Genomic DNA, 22134 nt, shown 5'->3' on the forward strand with positions numbered 1-22134 from the left:
GATGAAGTGATAGGCACTCTTTGTTTCTTTCCAAATACACTTTAGGATTATTTACTTTTCTTTCCATTCTAGTGCTGGAGTGCAGGCTTTTTGAGGTTACCGCAGCGGACAAATGCCGATGAGTGTTTTTAATTGCGAGATTTCTGAAGCTTCTGGAAAAGACCAGTGAAGCAGAAGAGTTTTTCTTGACTGTTGAGAACATGTTAGTGCAGGTACATTGGGAAATAATTTTAAATCCTTCACACGTTATTCAATTTGTGTAAGGTATTTTCAGATATCATTTACCTTTGTTAATGAGTAATTTAGTCCACAAGCAGAGGAACTAATGCATAATGAATAGTAAACAATCATTGCTTATGTCCATCAGTGAGGAAGCTTTGACTTTAATCCATGCCCCAATCTGTGTATTAGAGATGACGAGCAGTAAGTAGACGGGGGTTATGACTGAATGACTGAATATCAGTAGATGTCATTTTGGGGGAAAAGAATGTTCATAAAACAAAATGGGAAAGAGAGTTGTGGAGTGAAGTAAACTAACACAGACTGGTTGAAGACTTGGTTATAATTTTCATAAAGATGTTGGGAAAGGTTGACAGATTATCTTACTTTTCTGAAATATAAACATTTTTTTGAAATATGAACTTTTGGGATTGTTGAATACAATGAAACTTTCACTCTTAACATATAACTGTAACTATTCTTAGGATGGCATTTAACTACCCTTTAAAAAATCATGCATTTTTCCCAGTTTCAGTAGAGTTTGTGGACCTAGTATAATCCAAGACAAAGCTGTTTTTGTTGTAAAACAAAAACCTTCAGATTTTTGTAAGACTCTGTCTCTGCCCCATCAGCATAGATCTTTCTAGAAAGAATTCTGTCTAAAGAGATTTGCAAGACTCAAGATTTGCATGTCCCTTTATGGCAGAGAATATGCTCATTTACCATTTTTTGTATCCTTCATGGCAACCCTTGGGTCCTTAATAAGTGTGATGAATGAATCAATGAATCAGTTTGAATTCGCAAATACTCTGTGTCCTTAGAAGGTAGTGTGGAGCAGTGCATGGGGCCTGGGCTATTTACAGGCTGACCCAGATTTAAAGTGCTTTGGCACTGACTGCTGTGAGCCTTTGGCAAGAATTTGAACCTCTGACTCAGTGAGTTCTCATTGTTGAGGATTCTGATGTCTGTCTCTCATGGGGCTGTTAACAGGGTGACGTGAGGAGGTGCACAGGGCACTTCACACAACGAGTGGCACATATTGAAAGCCTCAGCCGTTGTGTTATTACTGCCGGTGAGTTATAAAGTAGAAATAATAGGAGTTTGATTTAAACTATTTTGACCTCTCTTTCATCTTCCTAGAGCCCAGTGACTCTCTGATATCTTATTTTGATTGTGGAATTTCCCCCTGCACCCAAGGGGTCCAGATTTCCATCACTGATGTGTGTCTCTAGGAAGCACCAAGCATTTGTTAGGTAATCACTGAGCGCCTGATCGCAGCCATCCACTCAGTCATTCTTGCGTTCATTCATTCATCACTTACTCAGCCATTCACTCATTCTCTCAGCACAGTTTCTGCCCTCATGAAGCTCCAAGTCTAGCTTGAAGTCACTGCCAACGTCTCCGTCAGTGATGAAGCGTACCCTGTGGGGCCGGTGGGGTGAAGGGAGAAGGTGGCTGCGCAGGAGGTGTGCGCAAACTGGGCCGTTAGAGAGGATTCCCACTTCAGAGCACTCCTGGAGGTACCAATCTTATGATTTTATTTATTCTCAAAATATTTTTGCCACAGTTCTTTGGGGCTAGCCACCATGGAGACTATTAAAAGAATTTTCTTTGGGCTCTGAAGGCACTGCCAAAAGAGAAGTTCTAAAGCTATTTTGGGCAATAACAACGCCTTTGAACTATGTGCCTAATGCTCTTGAGGGGAAAGAGCTTGTTGTTCATGCTGTATGCTTTCTGCACCAAACCACTTTTACAATTTCTTCAGATTAGGTTATTTAAATTTTCGTTGCAGTGGTTTTCAACTGGGAGGCAATTTTGTTTCTCAAGGAACATTTAGCAATGTTAGAGGGACATTTTGGTTTGTCTCAACTTGGGGTGGGGGGAGGTTGCTAGTGGCATCTAGTCGGCAGAGGCCAGGGATGCTGGAAACATCCTATACTGCACAGGGCAGCCCCCACATCAAATGTTATATGGCACAGGAGTCAACAGCGCTGAGGCTGGGCGTCCCGGATTTAAAGTAGTATGCTTGTTGAAAAAAAGTAAGTCTCATGACTCTCTGTATTTCACAGCAGGTGCGCCAGGCAGCAGGAAGACCCAAGGATACTTTTGTGAAGGGGCCTCTGTTTGTGCATCAGAGGCTCACTTGTTAAGACAGTGTGCAGAGCAGAGCGCTAGAGACAGGCCGGTCTGGCTGGACAGTCTTGTTCTCCTACTTGATAGCTATGTGAGCTTGGGTGATTTAATTTACACTGTCAAGCCTCAGTTTTCCCACCTGAAATAGAGGAACGATAATCCCTATTTCCTGGGGTTCCTGTAAATATTCACTGAGGTCACGCATGGCAGGAGGTTAGCTCCATAGTTGGTGGTCAGCTCAGACCGTGACCTAAAAATGAAAGTGTATCCATGCTTCGCAATCACTGTGCATATCGACCATTATTTACTGAATACCCACGGAGCACAAAGCTCAATGCTTGGATCTTGGTGGTGGGCTCTGCCCTCAAGAAGCAGATAGTCTGGAGTAAGAGGAGAATAAAAGATGTGTCTTTGTAAAGAGGAAGCTGACACTATATGATTGCATTTGACATGTCGATTAGTATTTCCAGCAATGAGACTCAAGTGTGGAAGGACCACTATGGCCCAGTGGTGGGTTGGGAGCTGTCAGCCTCCCCATTAAAGGGGATTCTGTCCCACTCAGACTGACTGGAAACATGGCAGTGATATGGGGAGAAAGCAAGGCATCCCTGAGGATTTGAGTCTGATTGATGGAAGTGGGGAAATTCAAAGAGGAAGCTGGAGTTGGAGGGAGGCTGATGAATTTTTAACATTTAAACTGCTGAATTTGCAACTCAGGATAAACATCCAAGTGGAGTATCCAGCCAGGTAGGGAAATGCAGGACTGAGACTCTGGAGACAGAGCGGGGAAACATCTACCTACATATGATGCTGAAGCCACAAGAGGAAACAGGATCTCTGAATGACAGCTAGAACTGATTATTGGGAAATTACTTCCCCTGAAAACGAGGGAAGGAAAAGAGCTTGTACAGAAGTGAGAGATTAGAATAGAATCAGGATGTCCTAGTTTCCCTAAATCAAGGAGGGAGGGGCTAACAGCATCGATTGCTGCCTAGAGGTCTGGACAGATGGGGACTGAAAGGAGGCTCCTGGGTCTGGTGAGCGGAGGTCAGTGGTAACCCCTGAGATGGAAGGGAGTGTGTGTAGGAGGAGCCAAACTGCAGGGCTTTAAGAGGTGAGTGTGTGATAATGAAACAGAGAAGTGCATGTGTTGGTACCTGTTTGAGAAATGTGTCAATAAAAGGAGAAAGAAGAAAAGTCAGGATAGTGTCAGGTTCAGGTTAGGTTCGAGCCAGGATCTATGTGTTTGTGTGGAGCAGGAAACGAGCCAGGGAGAGGGGCAGGTTGGAGATGCTGGTGGGGACTCTGTGAGGAAGACAGGACTCTAAGATTGGGAAGGGGTGGATCCTTGGTAAGGAGTTTGGGCATCTCTTTCTTTGGGATAAGCAGAAGGGAAGAAAATGGGTGAGAACACTACCAATTTTAAATTTAAAGGAAAGGGTAAGTGAGGTGTACCAGAGACCGTGCTTTCCCAGTATCTGTTACCCCTTTCATGGTAAGTAGTGACTGTTTGGAAAGAAGACTAGAGCCCCCCACTTTCCATGAAGCCAGATCTGAGCTCATGCCTAAGTTTTGGCTGATGGGATGTAGATGGAGGTGATGTGGCTAACGTCTGAGAAGCTTCCACGAAGTGAAGGGTGTGCCCTCCCTCTTCTCTTTCATCCTTTCTTACTGGTTGGATTGTGAATGTGATGGCTGGAAGTGGAACAGCCATTTTAGACCAAGAGTTATCCTTGGGAATGGAGGTCAGACAAGGTTCAAAACAAGATAAAAGAACCAGAGCCTCTGACATTGTGTCTATAGCCCTGGGCCACCCACTTCCTGACTTTTGCACGAGAGAGAAATCACCCAGTGTTAATTTGGGTTTTCTGTTACTTGAAGCTAATCACGATCCTAACCAACATCAGAAGGTAATCTTTCAGAGTAGGTTTGGTTTCCGGGAAGTCTAGACAGAGGCCATCTCGCAGTGGAGATAGGCAGGGTGAGTACTCGGGGTGAGGTCTGGGATAACTGCTGGGAAGGGGGCACTTTTAAAGACACCTGTGAGCTGTGAAAGGCCTATGGGCCCAGGGATTCCACACCACACCCAGCTGCCTCCCGGACTGAGATCAGTGTCTCAGAGTAGGTGTAACCTGTTTGCAGGACACTTATTGGAAAGCTCTGGCTCAAGCGGAAGGTCAGTTTGACATGGAAGAGCGCTTTCAGTAGGTGCAGGAGAGCAGAAAGAGTTCACACCAGGGAGCCAGGCTCAGTCGGTCCTGTCCTGGGCAAAAGTTCGGTACCACGTCAAGTATTACATGACCAATGATGATGGTAATGCTGTCCATTGAATAAGCTTTATTAGTTACCAAACATGTTCACATGCATGCTTGTTAATATTTAAGTTTTCTGAGATGAGATAGTAATTGTAAGACACCTCGTCACTAGCTCTCATTTCTTGCACTGGACATTTAAAAGTGTATAACCAACTAGTGTATTCTTATGCATTGATAAGGTTTTTAAGGTAATGAAGTTTAAGCACCTTTGAAATTAGTATGCTAAACCAGGAAAGGAAATTGAAATCCAAGTCTCTAAGCAAAAATGTGTAAAACGTTAATTAAGCTAGCAGATCTCTGGCCACACTTGAATTCAGGGGCCACATAGACAGTGCTTTTAGGTGTTCATTTGGATTTTAGATAATAACCTCCTCAGGGAACTTTACCAGATGCAAGACATCGTCATGTTATTCTTGTCTTCAAAAAGTTTTATTGTCATTAACTAATAACCTGTGAAAAACAGTTTCCAAAATTTATTTTTAGTTTGCAGTGTCTCTCAATAAATGTTTCACCATAACCATCATTTTATAAGTATTTAGAATTCTCAGAGAAATGCTATACAGCATGCAATCTTTTGCAAGACCATTATGAAATGAACCTTTCTTGGGCAGGTGTCTGGTAGCTGTGCCTGAGGTAGTGCTGTGTCCCATCGAGAGAGCGTTCTCTTTCATTTTGTATAGAGTCAGTCCATGATGGAAGTGCTTTTCAAAGTCCAGAATGCAGTCGGAGAGCTCCGTCTTGAGATACGGATGACTCAGGAAGGGCTCCAGTATTTCCAGAGAGCGTGGTCAAACCTGATGGAATTTTCACCCAGCGACTTAAAAGACAGCCAGGCCTTAGTGAAGCAAAAAGGTATGGTGGGCATGTGAAGGGGCATGACCTCTGTGTTTCAGAGCCAGACTCCTGTTCCCACCCATGAAGAACGGGAAATGGATATGTGTGTTTTGTTAGCTTGATGTTTTTGGTGGGCTGGCAGAAGTGAGAAGGTTGACCGTGAGCACTCCTCCTGTGACAGACCACCCTTTCAGAATGTTGAAGGCTGTTGCGATGTGCCTCCAAAAAGGAGGCTTTGAGCAGTTAGGGGGGCATTCAGAGCTTGACTCCGAGGCCAGACTTTCTGGGTTCAAATCCTGCCTCTCCGCTTACTGGCTCTTTGCATTCAGACACGTGACAGCCTTTCTGCGTCACAGTCTTCATGTTTGTAAGAGAGAAGTAAAAATAGTGTCTACATTGCACATTGTTGTGAGACTACAAGCGTTCTTGGGGGACCATAAAGCACACAGAACGGGGCCTGGCACGTAGTTAAGGGCTCATGAGTGCAGCCGTTATTTTATTCTCCGACATCTGATGCCCGAGTCTGCTCTGGTACCACTAATAGAACAGAGACAAAGAATGTTCAGTAAATGCAGCTACTAAGCATTTTTGACCCACTGATTTACACTAAGACTAAATTAAGGACACTAGCCTTCTGTCATATTTAAATGGCTGTATCAATTAGCTTTCGTTGCATGACAAACCACCCCAAAACTCAACAGATTAAAACCAACAGCCACTTATTATTGCCCATGGGTCTACAGGCTGGCTAGGGGATCTCCCTGGTCCGGGGAGGGCTCAGCAGATTTGGGACGGGCTCATGCAGGCATCTGTGACCAGCTGGCAGGGCCAGTGGGGCTGGCTGGTCTAAGAGGGCTCCACTCAGATGTCTGGTGGTTGTCTGGCTGGGTGACTGAGGAGGCTGGGCATGTGTTCCTCCTCTTTCAGGAAGATAGCCCAGGCCTGTTCACTTGGTGGCTCACAGAATTCCAAGAGAGAGAGCAGAAGGTTACGCCTAGGCTCAGAACTGACATAACACCCCCTTCCGCTGCATTCGATTGGTCAAAACAAGTAACTAGGCTCCATTTGAGGGTGGAGAAAGAGACTCTGACCTCTGGATGGGAGGAGGTGGAGAGTGGCATTGCAAAGGAGAGTTGGGTACAGCTTGGCGTGGAGAATTACAGCTGTTTTTAGAGTCCACCACCATGGCTATGAGATCAAAGGTCATCTTGGGCAAGCTCCTTATACATTCCATCTATAAATCCACTTTTATTGTCACAGTTATCATTCGCCATACACTTACTATGTACAAGGCCCTTTATACTCGCAATGTCTTTTACTGTGAGAGACACCTCATATGGTGTGTTATTGTTACCCCCCCCCCCGACAGATGAGGAAACTGAAGGTCAGAGAGATTAAATAAACTATGTCAGCACCCACAACTAGCACGTCTGGAGCTGGGAGTCCAAGCCAGGTTCACCTGATCCTAACGCCTGTCCGCATAACTCCCTGCTGTGCAGAATCTCTTCTAGTGTTGGTACATATGAAGCCCTAACCCTCCATACAGAGAGTCTAGCTTCCAAGTCATCGTCCTAATGCAGGGCTGGTCATGGACATGCTGGGGCCTTGGCGAGCAGAAGAAGCCACTGTGGGAACCAGGGACACTTCTGTAGGTTCTGGGACTGGTCCTCTAGCGCCAGCTGGGCAGGCCAAAGTGCAGAGTTCCAAGGAGTTTGGCAGACCTTGGCTTGGTACAGACAAGGGTGGTTCTCCAAATGCAAAACCAGCAGGTGGAGTGGAGTCTGGGTGAACAGAGAGGATCAGAGGTAGATAAATGTCATTAGCAACAGCTTTGATGGGAGCACACTATTTCCGGTCTCCTGACAAGGGTCAGGTGGGGATTCAGGGCCCAGGCAGACATATCAAGGGGGCGGGGCGAGGATTCCAGGCTGACCAAGGCTCACACATTCAAAGACTGTTTACTGAGCACCTGCTGCGTATCAGGCACTGTGCTGCGTCCCGCAGGGTGGACAGGACAGAGTCGCCAATGCTGCCTACTAAGGGAGGTGACCCACAACACACAAGGAAGCTGACAAATGCAATAATTACAGGTTGTGCTAAACGCAGGCAGAGACACAAAGAGATGGAGGAAGAGCATAAGCCAGGGAGGGACCACTTGCAAAAGGATGGTCAGGGGGCCTCCCAGGAGGGGACATTTAAGCTGAGACTTGACAGATACAGGAGCTACATATGGTGTGAGGAGGGGCCAGTCCTGGCAGAGGGAACAGCACATTCAGAGCCTGAGGTGCGAAAGGGCTTGGCGTATCCTAGCAGTGGAAAGAAGCCTTTGTAAGCAAAGGACAGGAGGCAGCTGGGCTCAGATCCTGCAGGGCCTCGGGAGGCATTTGGATTTTATTTTCAGTGCGAGGGGAAGCCTTTTGTAAATTGGGCTGGGGATGACATCACCTGATCTCTATTTCAGATCACGTTTGCTGCTGTATAGAGAATGGATTGTGTGGTGGGTAAGTGTGGACGTAGGGAGATCAGGTACGTGGCTGGCCATCCCTGATGTCCAGATGCAAGGCATGAGGCTCTGGATGGGAGTCGGGGGGCAGTGCAGTGGGCACTAGGTAATGAATGGATGCTACTGATGGTGGGAAAGATGCTTTTTGATAATTTAATGTAATCCTTTATAACCAAGATGGAATTCCATGGCACAGGTAGTTAAATCTGCTTTGTTTACTACCAGCAATACTCTAATAGTGCCTTCTGGGATCATCATTATGGTTTTTTCTCTTCACGTAACAAAGTATGGCTTAGAAAACACTTGCTACCGTTAGGATATCTAAGTCTCAATAAACTAGCGAAATGTTAGGCCTTTGAGAAGGATACATTCCCAAGGCGGTGTGTATCCAGGTACAGCCCATAATTTGCTAATTAGGTTTATGGGGCTTATTCACATGTCTCCTGTTGTAAGGCTGTATCATTTTATTGTTTCTCGTTGCAAGACTGTACTGGCTGCCCTCTGCAGGGCTCAGCTACCACAGTGACAGCTGGTTTCACTACAGCGGTATTCTCACTCTGTTTCTGACCCCATTCATTTGCAAAGCAGACTTGAATTTGGTTTCAATCTATTGTCTTAGCTCCTTGGCCCTGTAACTGTGGTACACACACAAATTTGTCATATGAAAACCAACTCCCACGCAATGTAGGTCAGTAACTGATTTTCTAAGAAAAAACCCAGCTTTGGGCAGTGATGAAGAAATGACACTAAATGCTCTGCCTACTGATGTCTTAATTCTTCGGTGGAAAAAAAGCCTTGAGCGTCCTCTTCTTTGCCAACGTTTATTCCCTCCAGGCAGAGTGCTGAGCAACCTGGCCAAGTCAACATCTGATGAGTACTTGAAAGAAAATCACATTTTACCATGTGCTGCTGAAATTTCCAGCTTACTGGACAACAACCTTTGCAACCAGGCTACCATGAAATACACGGAAGGTGTTCTGATGTAAACAAGTACTTTCTTCTTGAAAATTTTTTGTTTTTTGTACTCACTGTTATTGTTATGATTACTATACTTAACCCGTACTCATTCATCCATTTCCTGCCTCACTGATAGGGTTAAGAAATGCTGAATTTTAGCCTTTCCGTTCTTTGGTCCAGTGGTTCTCAAGCGGGGACACTCTTCCCCCCATGGGACTTCTGGTGATGTCTGGAGATATGTTTGCCTATGGTACCTAGGGGCTTTGCTATTGGCATGCAGTGGGGAGGGGTCAGGGATGATGCTAAACACTACCTACTGCACAGGACCCTCCACAACAAACTGTCCAGCCCCCAATGTCAGCAGTGCTGAGGTTGGGAATAGTGCCTGAGTTTCTTATAAAGATGTACATGCATCTTATAAATCACTTTGAAGGTCTTGAATCTCTGCTAATATAAACTGCTCTGCTGTTTTGTATCTTCCTGTATAGAAAAAGGATGTTTATGAGAATTACTTTCGATAGTACCATGAAGGTGCCAACATGTATAGTGCCCTGTAAGTAGCACACAAGCATTTTATTTTCAGATTTGCTGCTGGAAATGCTTCTCTTGCAAAAATGAAATTTCAAGAATGCTTAAATATCAGGAGAAGTTTGGTGAGAAAAGCATCCTAGTTAGAGAAATTCTGGAATTTTTAGCAGATTTACAATTTTTTCCACTGAGACATAGTGAAAGGTTAGTTTTAGGAAATGTTTCAAGTAGGGTGTCTCGTTTCCCCACCCCCCACCCTCCCCCAAAAAACCCCACCAGTGGCAGGGAGATTGGGGGTCACTTATCGGGGCATCTTACTTTTTGGCTGCAGCCTTGTCCAGATACTGGAGGGACTCACCATGCCTGCAAGTTCTGTCCTGATCTATCTGTCAGGACACCGAACATAATATATTTGACAGGAGCTCTTGGCCCACAAGCTGTGTAGAGGTTTTGGCAGGAGGAAAGTGACAAAGGAGTACGACACCTTCGTGAGTGTCTCTCAGCATCACAGGTTGTGTGAGGAAGATGTATGTATTTCAGGCCTCTGTGGAGCATGTGTCTGCAGTGCACACCCCACTGGTCTGTCTTCTGCAAGACCTAGGCCCGAGCCTGCAGTGCCTCGGCCGTGCTTTCCTGCCCCTGCTCCTCGCTGGGGAAGTCCTCTCGCTCTCTTGCTATACGTGGGGCTTTTCTCAGCCTCCTGCACAAAGCATCGCTAAAGCTGTTAAAGAAAAAGGTATTTGTGACACTTGTTAAAGAAAGGTAAGACAGACTTTATTCAGGCCCTCGTGTTAGGTGTAGGGACCACGGCAGTGGGGTCTGCGGTGGGAGAGACAGATTGGACTCAGGTCCGAATATAAGGAAAGGCGAGGTGTGGGGGTGAGTGGATGGAAAATTACTAAGAGGAAACATCAGGGGTCTGCGGGGATTCTGGCTAAACGGACCTAACAGGCTTCTTGCTGAAGGCAGGCCAGGGTGATCAGACATCACCTGGGGGGTGGGGGTTGGGCAATCGGAGTAGGTATGAAGGGTGATCAGATACCAAGGATGGATAAACTGACTTAGCCAGATTCTTGCTGAAATTGGACAATGCAGAGATGAACACGGATGTCCAAAAGTTGAGGAATAGTTGAAAATTGCTCAGAAGAACCTGAGGAGAGTTTGGTAAAGGAGGGACTCTTGTCAGCGCCTGCGTTTTAAAGATGGTTGTAGGTATTACCCTCCGGATTGCATCAGTGTTGGGTCTGCCAAGCTCGCCTGCTTCTCTTGATGGGTTGCTATGGGAGAAGGTTCTCTGTGGGTCCACACACACAGAGAGTCCACCACCCCCTTCCTTGGGCCTGGCCTGCAGCCTTTCACAGCCAGTTCAGCTGCCTGAAGGGCCGGGGACGCTCTAGGTGAGACTCTAAGGTTGTGAGGCTTTACTTGCAGCTCCTCTCCCTTCCCCCCCTGCTCCCTGTCCTGCCCTTCACTTTCTGCTTTCCACTGTCCTTGAGAGAACTTTCCTCTCATCGGGAAGGTGACCTCTTCCGGCTTTTGCTCCCAGGAAGAACGTGATGTGGATCATTTCTAACACTTAACTGCAGATCAATATCAAACCTTTCCAAGAATATGTACCTTTAAAAGAGTCACCCAAATAAAGGAGCATCTAAGGGTAAAATTACTGGTGCTATATAGTGCCGAGATGGTGGGCTCTGGGGTCCAATGGCCTGGGTTCAAATTTTGTTACTGCCACTTGGTAACAGTGAGAACCTGGGCACATACTTAACATGTTGGCGTCTCATTCATGTCCTGGCTGGGAGAATGAGTGCGGTAATGGTATCTTCCTCACAGGGTGACTGTGAGGACTGGAGCGCCTGTGTTTACAGTGCTAAGCAGAATGCCTGGCGCACTGGCAGAGCTGGTAAATTGAGTTCTTAGTGTGATTACTTTGCTCCCCAGAAGGTAATTTTTGAGGCCCTTGACGCCATATAAACCTCCCTTTGTTCCTCTTAAGACCAGCACTGTGAGCAGAGAACAGGACTTTCTTTAGGGGAGCAGAAAGCTTGACAGTAGAACCATTGCCTTGTAAGAGAGAAATCTAAACACACAGCCCACTGACTGAGTCATCTCTGGGCCCTGGCTGCCCCTCCACAAATCCAGAGCCGGCAGGGTGTGACTCACGAGACACAATCTTGCAGCCGTTCGTTCCACAACGTGGCCTCTATGTCAGAGGACCTGACTGTACGCGGATGCCTTTTCCTCAGACCTCACTGTCAACAGTCAACTTCTGAAAGACCAGGGAAGACTTTTTCCTTGTTAAAGTTTGTCCTGAGGTGACCACATCCTCCACGCTGGTTGAGACCAGGAGCTATTTTGCTGTGCAATTCACCTCACCTCTCAAACCTGTGGCAATCCTTTGTCCTGGTGGCCAGGGGCCCTCAGACAGCTCTCATGCACTCCAGAAACAATCCGAGGGGTCCTGAGGGCTTTGGAGAGTGGGGATAGGTAGGGATGGATACATGAGGTCAAGTTGCAAAAGTAAAAGTAAACCTCCCTCCCTCCCCCGGGACAGAAAAGAACCAACAAACTGTCTTAAGAGGAACAGTGGTATGTTCTCAGTGAAATAAATGTCATCGCTCTTTCTCAACTTCGTATCCATTCATCAGCAGCTGTCCTGTCGTCAGTGTCTCCCCCACAGACGTGTCTCTCTGCTGCCTCACTTCCCACTGACCTCATTCGACGTCAGCTCCACTTCAGCTCCTCCTATGAACACCATCCTAACCGTGTCTCTTTGCACTTTGGTCTTACTGGTCCTCTCCTACTGGAGAATGCGACACTGCCGATGGCTCCCTTCCTGAAACCATACTCTCCTGGCGTCCCAGATACTCCATTGTGGCTGTCTTCTCTGATTATGCCTTCTCAGTTTCTTTCGTGAGTTTCCTCTTTCTCTCCCTGACTCTTTTCCAAACAGTGGTGTTCTCTTGCATTCAGTTCTTGGACTCCCTGCTCATCTTAGCCTCAGTGCCCCAACCTCGCCGGTGCCTAGGGCTTCAGTCATCATTCTCTGAGGTGATGGCTTCTCGTCTTCGTCGCCTTCTCAGGCTTCTCTCATCAGCTGCACACATGTGCCCCGCCTGCCTATGGGGCGTCTCTGTGTGGGTATTCAAGGTATTCAGGCGGTTCAGAGTCAACGTTCCAAGAATGAGAACATCCACCCCTCTCCCTGACAAAATACATTTCCTCCTGTCTCTCCCAGTGCAAACACCATCACATCATCTTTTTTTTTTTTCTGTTTTTGCTTTTGTTTGTTTTTGTTTTGGGGGGAGATAATTAGGTTTATTTAATTATTTAAAAATTATTATTATTTTTAATGGAAGTACTGGGAATTGAACCCAGGACCTTTTGCACAATAAGCAGGCATTCTACCACTGAACTATACCCTCCCCAACCATGGCATCATCTTAACAATACATGATATTGTTATGATATTTATTATCAGTCACCATTCTAAATCCAATCCATACATTTTTTGTTGTTGTTGTTGTTTAATCCTTAAGGCAAAATTGTTATCCTCATTTTGAACATGAAAAAACCGAGGTTTAGGAGATTAGGATGCTTGCCGAGCTTTTAAGTGGTAGAGCCAGGATTAGCACCCGGGGAGTCTGATTTCAGAGCTCCAGCCCCAAATCTCGTCATTCAACTGCATGTGTGGAAGCCCAGCGCTCCCAGCACTGGAACCACAACATTCAATGTAATGCCAAGACTTAGCAGGTCTCCTTTTACATCTGTAGCCACTGCATTAGCTCAGACCCTCATCATTCTTCCCTAGACTAACTGATCTCCCCACCTATAGCCTCTCCCGCTTCAGTTTATCCTCTGCACTTGCACCCGGGTGAACTTTCTAAAATGCAAATTGGATCACATCATTCTCCTAAGGAAAACCCTTCAGTATTAAAGTCAGAACTCTGGGGTTTGCACTCAATGCCCTTCATGAGTGGTCGGTCCTCCACTTCACTCTCCAGCCTCCCCTCCTACCTCGGGGAATTCTCCAAGGACAAGGATTAGTCCTATCCATCTTTGCACCTGAGCCCTAGCAGCATTCAGTGAATGTTTGTTGAATAAATAAATGAATGCCATGCTTCTTTGATGCAAAACTTTAACTAAATTTCTCTTTTCTAGATTCCAAAGGAAGCAAGCAATTGAATATTACAAACAAGTGATAAAAATAAAGGAAAATGCAGGCACTCTGGCCAATTCCTCCCTCGCCTGGAAGGAGCTGAGCTTCAGCCTAAGCGATACCTTGTATAAATTAGGTAACTGCTTTGATGTATTTCTATTAGAAGCAGATGACTTTTCTCTGTTTCACCTGCATACTTTGCTTATTTTAAAAACAATCTTCATTTTTGAAGCAAGCGACTCCTATTCCATGTACATTCAACTTTTTTTGCTGCTTGTTTATCTTCCCTCATTAAGTAAGCGTCTTAGTCTGTTCGGGCTGCTATAACAGAATACCGTAGACTGGGTGGCTGAAACAACAGAATTTTATTTCTCACAGTTCTGAGGCTGGGAAGTCCAAGGTCAAGGTGCCAGTGTCTGGGGAGGGCCCATCTCCTGGTTTAAAGACAGTGGTTTTCTCACTGTGTCTCACATGGTGGAGGAAAGGGGCTGGGAGCTCTCTGGGTTCTCACTTGTAAGGGCATTAATCCCATTCAAGAGGGCTCCACCTTCATGGCCTTATCACCTCTCAAAGGCCCTACCTCCTGGTACCATCATCTTGGGGGTTAGGGTTTCAACAGAAGAGTTTTAGGGGTGATACAAACTTCAGTCCATAACAGGAAGATAATTTTAAGAAGTCTTTTCCATCCCATTTCTCATTCTTCCATAGGCAGAGCACCACGCCCAACCACACCCCTGTCCCATCAGTGTAGGTTCCCTTCTTCCTTCCAACTCTGTTTTAAGATGCTGTTTGTATAGAAGAGCATTTTCATTCTTTCCTATTCCTGTGATACGAAAGTAACACGTAACCAGAAATAGCAAGATGGTTTTTCACATAGGCCTGCTTTTGGTTTTACTTGTAGGGCATAGAACTCAGTGTCCCAGATCTGGCCCAGGGGTTTGAAGGCATTTTCTGATTAAAGAGAAACATTTAAAACTTAAATAAAACTTACAAGTTGAAATTAAAAATTTGGCCTTAAATCTTACCAGGAGGGATGGGGTTGGGCCCGCCGGTGTCTCTTGTTGCTTCTGCTGTGATTCTTTTGCTCCCCTTCATGGGGTGAGTTCCGATACTTTCTCTGCGTTTCTTCCACCAGAATGTCGGTATTATTACCTGTGGCTTCTAGCGACTATTGAGTCTCTTTGTCCTTGGCACTATCCCAGCCAGGTGGAATTTACTCATGTTTTAAGGGCGGTGCTGCAGGGTCACCCCTGAAGCGCTCAGAGGCCTCCTGAGAGAAGGTTCTGCTTTCAAGGCTGTGCTATTTCCAAGGACCAAGGTGACAGGACCTCACCTTTCACTGCCTCAGTTCTCAGCAGCCCAATAGCTTGTTCTGCAAATAGCAGCCCTACAATGGGTTCTGTCATTTGCCCGGAGCGTTGCTGCCAAGCTCGGGAATTGATGAGAATTGAAGATTGCAAGTAATGCTTGATCCATGAGCCAGAGACAGGCTTCAGCTGGAAGGTGGGGTGGGGACAGTCAGGGACATGATTCCCACGGACACCACTTCCCAACCTTTGCGCCTCCAGTAACTGGGTTCCCACCCAATGTGTCAAACAGAGAGCTCTCAGCCCTTGGGCAGCTTTGTTTATTTCTTCCAGTAGGCTACCTAGAAATGTCATTTTTTGTAAATACCACAACTAGAAAAATTTGGGGGAAAAAAACCCGGTAAGGGTTCCTGAAGTCTCATTGCCATAGGGCATAATCTACTTCAACCTCAAAGAGTTGTTTTCAACCCAGGATGATTTTGGCCCTCAGGACAAAAAGTCTGGAGAAACATTTGATTATGATGGCTGGGGGTGGGGGTGGAGACCTGGGAGTCTACCAAACACCTAACAATGTCCAGGAAAGCACCCCCTCCTCACAGGAGAAAATTGTCCATCCCTAAATGTCAGTAGTGCCAAGGCTGAGAAATCCTGACCCAAACCAACCACTCTTTCCAGCATGTATGCTTGTTGTCCTTTTTACAATGAAACATAATTGCTTTCAGCCTAGTTATTTGCTGAGGAAAAAGGTTTAAAATACTTGATAACTGCGGGGAAAAGGTATTTTCCATTTTCACTCTAGATTTAGGAGTGTGTTTGTGTGTGTACACGTGTACATTTATTTTCAGTAAGCGTTTCCAGGCTAAATGCATGAAAGATTTTGTTTATAAACAGAAAACGCAGATGCAAATCTAGAGAACATTTATGGAAAAGGAACTAGTACCCCTGATCTGGTTGCTTCATATTAATTTTTTGTTACCAGTTCTGGTGAATTGTCTAATACATGATGCAAGTGTAACATATTCATTTTTTTTCCAGTAAGAAGGCATCTGTAACGGCCACGGCAGTGTGTTGTGACTTCTTAAAGAAGTCTTTGTGGTACAGTTCAATTTTGCAGTCAATTTTCGAAGTGGTTATGATCAAGTATTTTTCTGTAAGAAGCACCTTCTTGCCACCGCTTTATTGCTTTTCTGTCCTGCTGGTGATTGACGCTGGTTCCTGTAACAGAAGGCCCGCTCCAGGCTCACAGGAACATTGTGGATGGTTAGTGCAGCTGTCAAGGCAGGATGCTTGTGCTTTTGTTTCAGCCCATGGTGGTGAGAGCTGACGGCTATCTTCAAAATGCGAACGCTATAGTAAATGCAAGTGCTGTAGACAGCTGTAAGGGCTGTGGCGGGAGAGTAACAAGCAGGGCCCAGGCGTCGGTGTGCGACGTGGCTGCCAGAGCCATGTGGGGCTGGGACGTCAGCGCAGGAGGACGAGCGTGTCAGGGGAAGTAGGCTACGTTTATGGAGACCTCCGGGTCAGTATTCCTCAACATGTAAGAAATGTTTTCAGTTTTCCTGCATAGGGATGGAAAAACTTGTCCTCTGTCCTCTTGGGGTCCCTTGCTGAGCCTGAAAATTAAATTGAAAAGACAGCCTTTCACCACCCTCATTCCACCTGACCCTGTGGGCAGAAATCCCGGAGGCTGACTTTGGCAAGAAGTTTGATCTTCTGTGGCTTTTTGTCTGAGGCCCAGGATCTCTTAACTGCAGCTTCTGGACCAAGCAAGGTGTCCTTGATGATGGAATTCCCACTTTTGTCACCAAAACTGTTGGGGAGAAAAAAAAATCACCCCCCCTCCTCCTCGGTTGTCCTGCTGGGGCCCTATAAAGTTAGCCTAAGAAAAGACTGATTAACAAGAGAAAAACCAAACAGAGGTTTATTAGCATGTGCTTCACACTTACTTAGTGAGGAGCAACACCAAGGGGCGGCTTGAACTTGGGGTCTGGATACTAACTCAGCAGGGGAAAGGGAGGGGGAGGACAGGTGTTCATGGAGAAGCACGTGACTTTTTGGAAGGATAGATAGGCCCTTAGGAGAAAAGATGATATGATAGTTTGTGACAGTGTCTGGGTGTGGTGCTGGCTCCCTGTCCTCCCAGGGAGGGGATTTATAACACTTGAATCCTTTGAGGGAGGCTCTGCTATTAGGCACAGAAGGGGTTTCAGGAACTCAAATGCCTCAGCTCATAGTAATCCTCATGTCAGTGTGGCCTGCTTCGGGGTGACGTGTCATGATCCCCTTTACCTGCCTGTGATGGAAAATGTCTCTCTAGATGGAGTGTGCCCGTGTGGACTCCACGCACTGTGAAGGGAGCTACAGCAACATGGAGTTGGGACTGATCGTTAGTCATTTTTAAGGAAGTCTTGGGGCCTCTGTAGTGAAAGCATTACCAAGCACTGGTCATCAAAGCCATCCTCTTAAAAGTCTACACTATGTATTGCTGCACTGAGGAAGAAAAAGGACTATGGGATGTGAAGCTTACACTGCATCTACTCAGTAAGGGTTTAAGTGCTTTATACACTGTAATGCATGACAGAATCGTAAGGATGTGTTATCTTAACCTGACTAGTTTGTAGATCTGGGGTGGTCTGGGAGAGTCATTCACTGTGTTAAGACGACAAGCCTCCTACCTTGGAGCTCCCCCTGGAGCATTCAGCATAAAGCTGCCTGTGTGAGTGGCAGCTCAATTGCAAGTCATTGTTTGCATCTGTGTTTGTGACTCTGGATTGGAGGCTCTTGTAGGAAACTGCTTCCTTTGTCTGCAGTTTGTCTCCCTTGTGTGGTCTGCATGGGCTGCTTACCACTTTGAAATGGTCCCCGAGGTCCCTCAAGATGAACTTTATGAATGCCATATGGCCATTTCAATTCAAATGACAATCTGTCTTGATCTTTTCTGAATGTGGTAACAGACAAGCACATAGATGGGAACTAGATTCCCTGTGCTGGAAGCACTGCCCTAGGTTTTGTAGCTGGGGGGTACAAAAACAAAAGAAGACAACTTCTGCCTTTGAGCAAATTCTTATTTTGTTAGGAGGCAAAACAAACCTACAATAAAATATAGAGCACATGAAAGATTTAAAGCATAGCCTGGTTGGAGGAGATTGAACTGGGTTTTAGTTTTAGCCTGGCTGTAATCAGTTATGTGACCTTTGCCAAGTCACACGTGCTCTGGCCCAGGTGTGTCTCTGGGCCCCATCTGTGACATAAGGGTGTAGCACTCTGGGAGGCCCTCTGCAGGGTTACTACTCCATGTCTACTTTTAAGGGAGGCAGTGACCAGTAGCCGGAGGTTTCCCAGGGAGAGCCTCTTTGGAGGGACGCTTAAGGAAGATGGAGGGTGTGAATTGGCAGAGAAGAGGGCATGTCTGGGCAGGGGATCTGCATGGACAAAGGTAGGAATAAACAAAGATGTGAAAGAGACTGACCAGGAGCTGTCAGAAGGGCTATGAGAAAGGGTGAGACAATAAGTGAAGAAGTAAGAAAACAGGCAGTGGTGGGAGAACCTGGGCGGTGCACTGATTTGAAGGCAGTCCTGCCTGTGGGCAAGTGGAGGTTTAAGACTGAAGGCTGCAGTGATCCTCTGATGGGCTTATTCTATTTAGAAGATTTTTTTTGGAAACTGTTTAGAATTATTTAGAACTCATCAAGGCTGTCTAAATTCTGTCTACAATTTTGGGGTGAAGTGAATTCCCTGTCCATCCTGTGTAAAATTAACCCCCATCCTCATTACCTCTTCACTCAACTCTCTTTTTTTTCATAGCACTTGGCACTACCTAAAATTATGTATTTGTGTATTCATTTTTTTAAAAACATGCTTTCTTGTTAAAAGAAGGGACTTGATCTGTCTTCTCCACCATTGTATGCCCAGCTCCTAGAACAGTGGCTGGCACATAGTAGGTGCTCCATAAAACGTTGCTGAGTGAATGAATGTAGGATGGAGGAAATGTCTTTGCTGGTTCAGATTTACCCTTCCACTTTAGAAAAGCAAGTATTGATTATTAAGGGTATTTTAATCTTAATTACAGTCATTTGTTTATAAATTCATTCAACAAATTTTTACTACACCTTAAAGCATTAAAAACAGGTTTTATTCGGGACTATTGCAATAGGGGAAAGGTGTCATCTTCCAAGGGGCATGAAAATAGTGGGCTTCCAGTAATGATCATTCAGATTTTGGTTATACTCACAACATTTTTTTTTGCAGGAGATTATGGTAAATATGTATTAAAATGATGGATTTGTGAGAGGGAGATAGTCTTAAAGTTTGTTTCTTCTGATCACATTTTTGTGAGGCACTTAATAAAAAATGAGATCTCTTTCGATTCAGTATTTCCTTTGCAGCTCTTCTCCTCTCAACTTCAATCCAGCTTCAAAATCAAATCTTAACCTAACAAAACTATAGAGATTTTAGTACTAATCCTGATATAAAAAGAGGGTTTTTGTGATTTATGTTCCATGCTGCCTCTGGAACAGTCCAATTTTTTTTGTTCTCCTTCCCTGATAAGTGTTTAAATCCGCCTATTGAGAAGTCATTTCAGTGGGAGGAAAAAACAGAAATATGGTTTCTCATATTCCACGATGTCAAGCTGAGTGTTCTATACTGAAGTGTTTATTTTGGATGAAGTATGGTAGGTGAACGTTATGATACTTCCCTCTCCCTGGGATTCTTTTACAGAAGAAACGCCAAGCATCTCAGTCACATTTAGAAGGAAGAAATTAAACAAAGGCTCAAGTGGGTGACTTTCAGTGGGTGAGTCAGTCTTTTTTTTTAAATGCTTGATTTACCCAGAGTCCTCCTGTCTGTGGCAGGAGGTCCCTTAATCCACAAAGTCAGGTAAGTGATACAAACTTTACATTTTAATTTTAACCTCAACATGTAAATGTAACCCTTTACCTGAACTTTAACATTTAGAGTCAAGGTCTTTTTTTTTTTAATGAATCTTCTGATTGGAATTAGATGTCAACTTTTTCAAAATGCATCACCCACTTTCTAGTTTTGATGTCTGTAGGGCAAGAACTTAGACAATTGTGATGCTTCTGGACAAGATCCTTCTGCCTCCCCGTCAGTCTTTTACCGTTTTCTTGTCCACTCATCATTTGAAAGAATTCCAAAGCATTCAGCCTATTTTTCATAGAAAACAACTTTTTCCTTGCACTCTTATATCAGTTTGTATATACTTAATTTAATGACCAAAATTAGACTAAACGAAACCATTTGACTCTTGGTCAGGCTAGAACCCAATGGTTAGGAACAGAAGCATGCCAGCACAGTGGGGAGATGAGTGTGGTAGCTGCAGGCATTTAGTTTGCCCTGGGCATCAGGTGGAAAGTTCTGCAGAGGAAAGAGAGGGCCCTGGTTAACTGAGCAATCCAACTCTGTCTGTTAGCAGAGCTTCCTTTTCACTTGTTGTGTATGTTTAATACTTTTTAATAGGTTATAAATTTGTAAATGCTCTTGGTTGCAGGAATGTCAAATAGCCCTCATAAGCTTAGAAAACTTTTAAGCCTGGAAGGGACTCGAAATGACTGTCGACTGAAAAAAGGAAAAAGCATAACCTAAAAGTTAAGGATTAAGTTTTATTTTGGGGACATTATTGAGGACTATATATCCCCGGATACAGCCTTTCTGATAGCTCTGAGGAACTGTTTCAAAGAAGTAACGGAGGAGCCAGGATATATAGGAGTTTTTGCTGAAACAAAACAAACCAAAAAACAAACCATGTAGTTGAATGTCAAAAGATTACTGCTAATTACAAAAACTGACTTCTCAAGTTAGTGAATTTAGGGCTTTTCTATGTATAGGTAGGTAGAAGAGACCGGGCTCATTGAAATTATTCCTTTAATATGTGTCTTGACTATCTAGGGCCAGTATCCTGTTTTTCTCCCTCCTGAATTTTCTTCGGGGAACATCATCCAGGGCGGCTGCAGTGGCCAATGGCTCAATGCGTGGGCAACATTCTTTTTTTTTTACTGAAATGGCAGGCAATGTTTGTTTGTTTGTTTGTTTTTGTCTACAGTACCCAGCTATTTTCAAGCTGAGGAAATAGCAGATATGCCATATGACTTACCTCAATTCTATCAATTAAATATGGGAATCACTGAGGCTCAGAAAGACCGAGACTAAGTGGTAGATTTAGGATCTGGAATCCAGTCCTCTGACCCTAAATCCTGCACTCACTCTACTGTTTGTGGGCTCCCGGAGTTTGTGGTCTTGTTGGGAAGATAAGCACATAAAAAAGAACTGAGATCTACTGTGATATGTGCAGTGACAGACGTGGGCAGAGGGTGTGGGGAAGCACCGGAAAGGGGCAACAAGTAAGACATTCCAGAGAAAGTGAGCTGGCTGTGTGTCCTGGCAGGTGTTTGTCTGGTGAAGAACGTGAGGAAGAGCACTTCAAGCAAAAAGACTAGCATGAGCAAAGGCCAGAAAGAGTGAATCAGGGTGGTGGAACCTCTGGAATGGGGAGGCTTGGGAGCTGATGTTGGACAAATCAGCAAGATTTAGGGCATGGAAAATCTTGTCTACCACGTTAAAGAGTTCGGCATTGGAGATGCTGTAGGATTTCTAGCACGGAGGGTCACAGGTAGATTTGTATTTTGGATACAACACTCTCGTGGCTGAATAGAGGATGGAATTGGTTGAGGGGAGACTGGAGACTCTCCTGTGTTAACTAAGATAGGGACAGCAGAAATAGAGAGAAAGGGGTAGTATTTGCGAGTTAGTAGTTAAATCCAACGGGGTTTGGTGCTTGACTGAGTATGGAAGGTGGGGGAAAGGGATGAGTCAGAGGCATTCCTCAGTTTATGGCTATACCCAAGGCCAGGGCAACAGGGTGGATTCCAAGGTAGGAAGCACACGTTAAGTGGTTGGGGTGGGAACCATGATGAGCTAACTGGGGGCGTGTTGAGTTTGAATTTCTCACCTAAGTGGAGACACTCAGTAGGCAGAAGAATATATGCTTAGTAGCTAGAAGACTGAGCTGGAGAAGAATATTTGAGAGTCCTTAGTGTACAATTGGTGGCCCAACCCTGTAGAACAGTTCAAACAGCCAAGAAGAATACAAGACAAGAAGATGGCAGGAGACAGAACTTGGGAGAATGCTGTAAGGGGTGAGCAGAGGAAAGAGTTGTAGCA

General features: G+C 45.1%; 1 protein-coding gene and 1 non-coding gene across 2 annotated transcripts in view; one reads left to right on the top strand and one right to left on the bottom strand.

Moving 5' to 3' along the window:
- Positions 1-22134, top strand: part of LOC123612963 (putative tetratricopeptide repeat protein 41) — a 67504-nt gene that overhangs the window by 40354 nt on the left and 5016 nt on the right. Inside the window, 6 exon segments of the mRNA XM_074375166.1 lie at positions 73-212; positions 5348-5519; positions 8839-8986; positions 9545-9606; positions 9609-9693; positions 13651-13784. Coding sequence (XP_074231267.1) covers positions 73-212; positions 5348-5519; positions 8839-8986; positions 9545-9606; positions 9609-9693; positions 13651-13784 — 741 coding nt within the window.
- On the bottom strand, positions 12843-12915 carry TRNAN-AUU (transfer RNA asparagine (anticodon AUU)). Its single transcript has one exon. It is a non-coding gene; the product is annotated as a tRNA-Asn (tRNA).

This window comes from Camelus bactrianus, chromosome 12 (genome assembly GCF_048773025.1).
Source record: "Camelus bactrianus isolate YW-2024 breed Bactrian camel chromosome 12, ASM4877302v1, whole genome shotgun sequence".
Classification (NCBI taxonomy): domain Eukaryota; kingdom Metazoa; phylum Chordata; class Mammalia; order Artiodactyla; family Camelidae; genus Camelus; species Camelus bactrianus.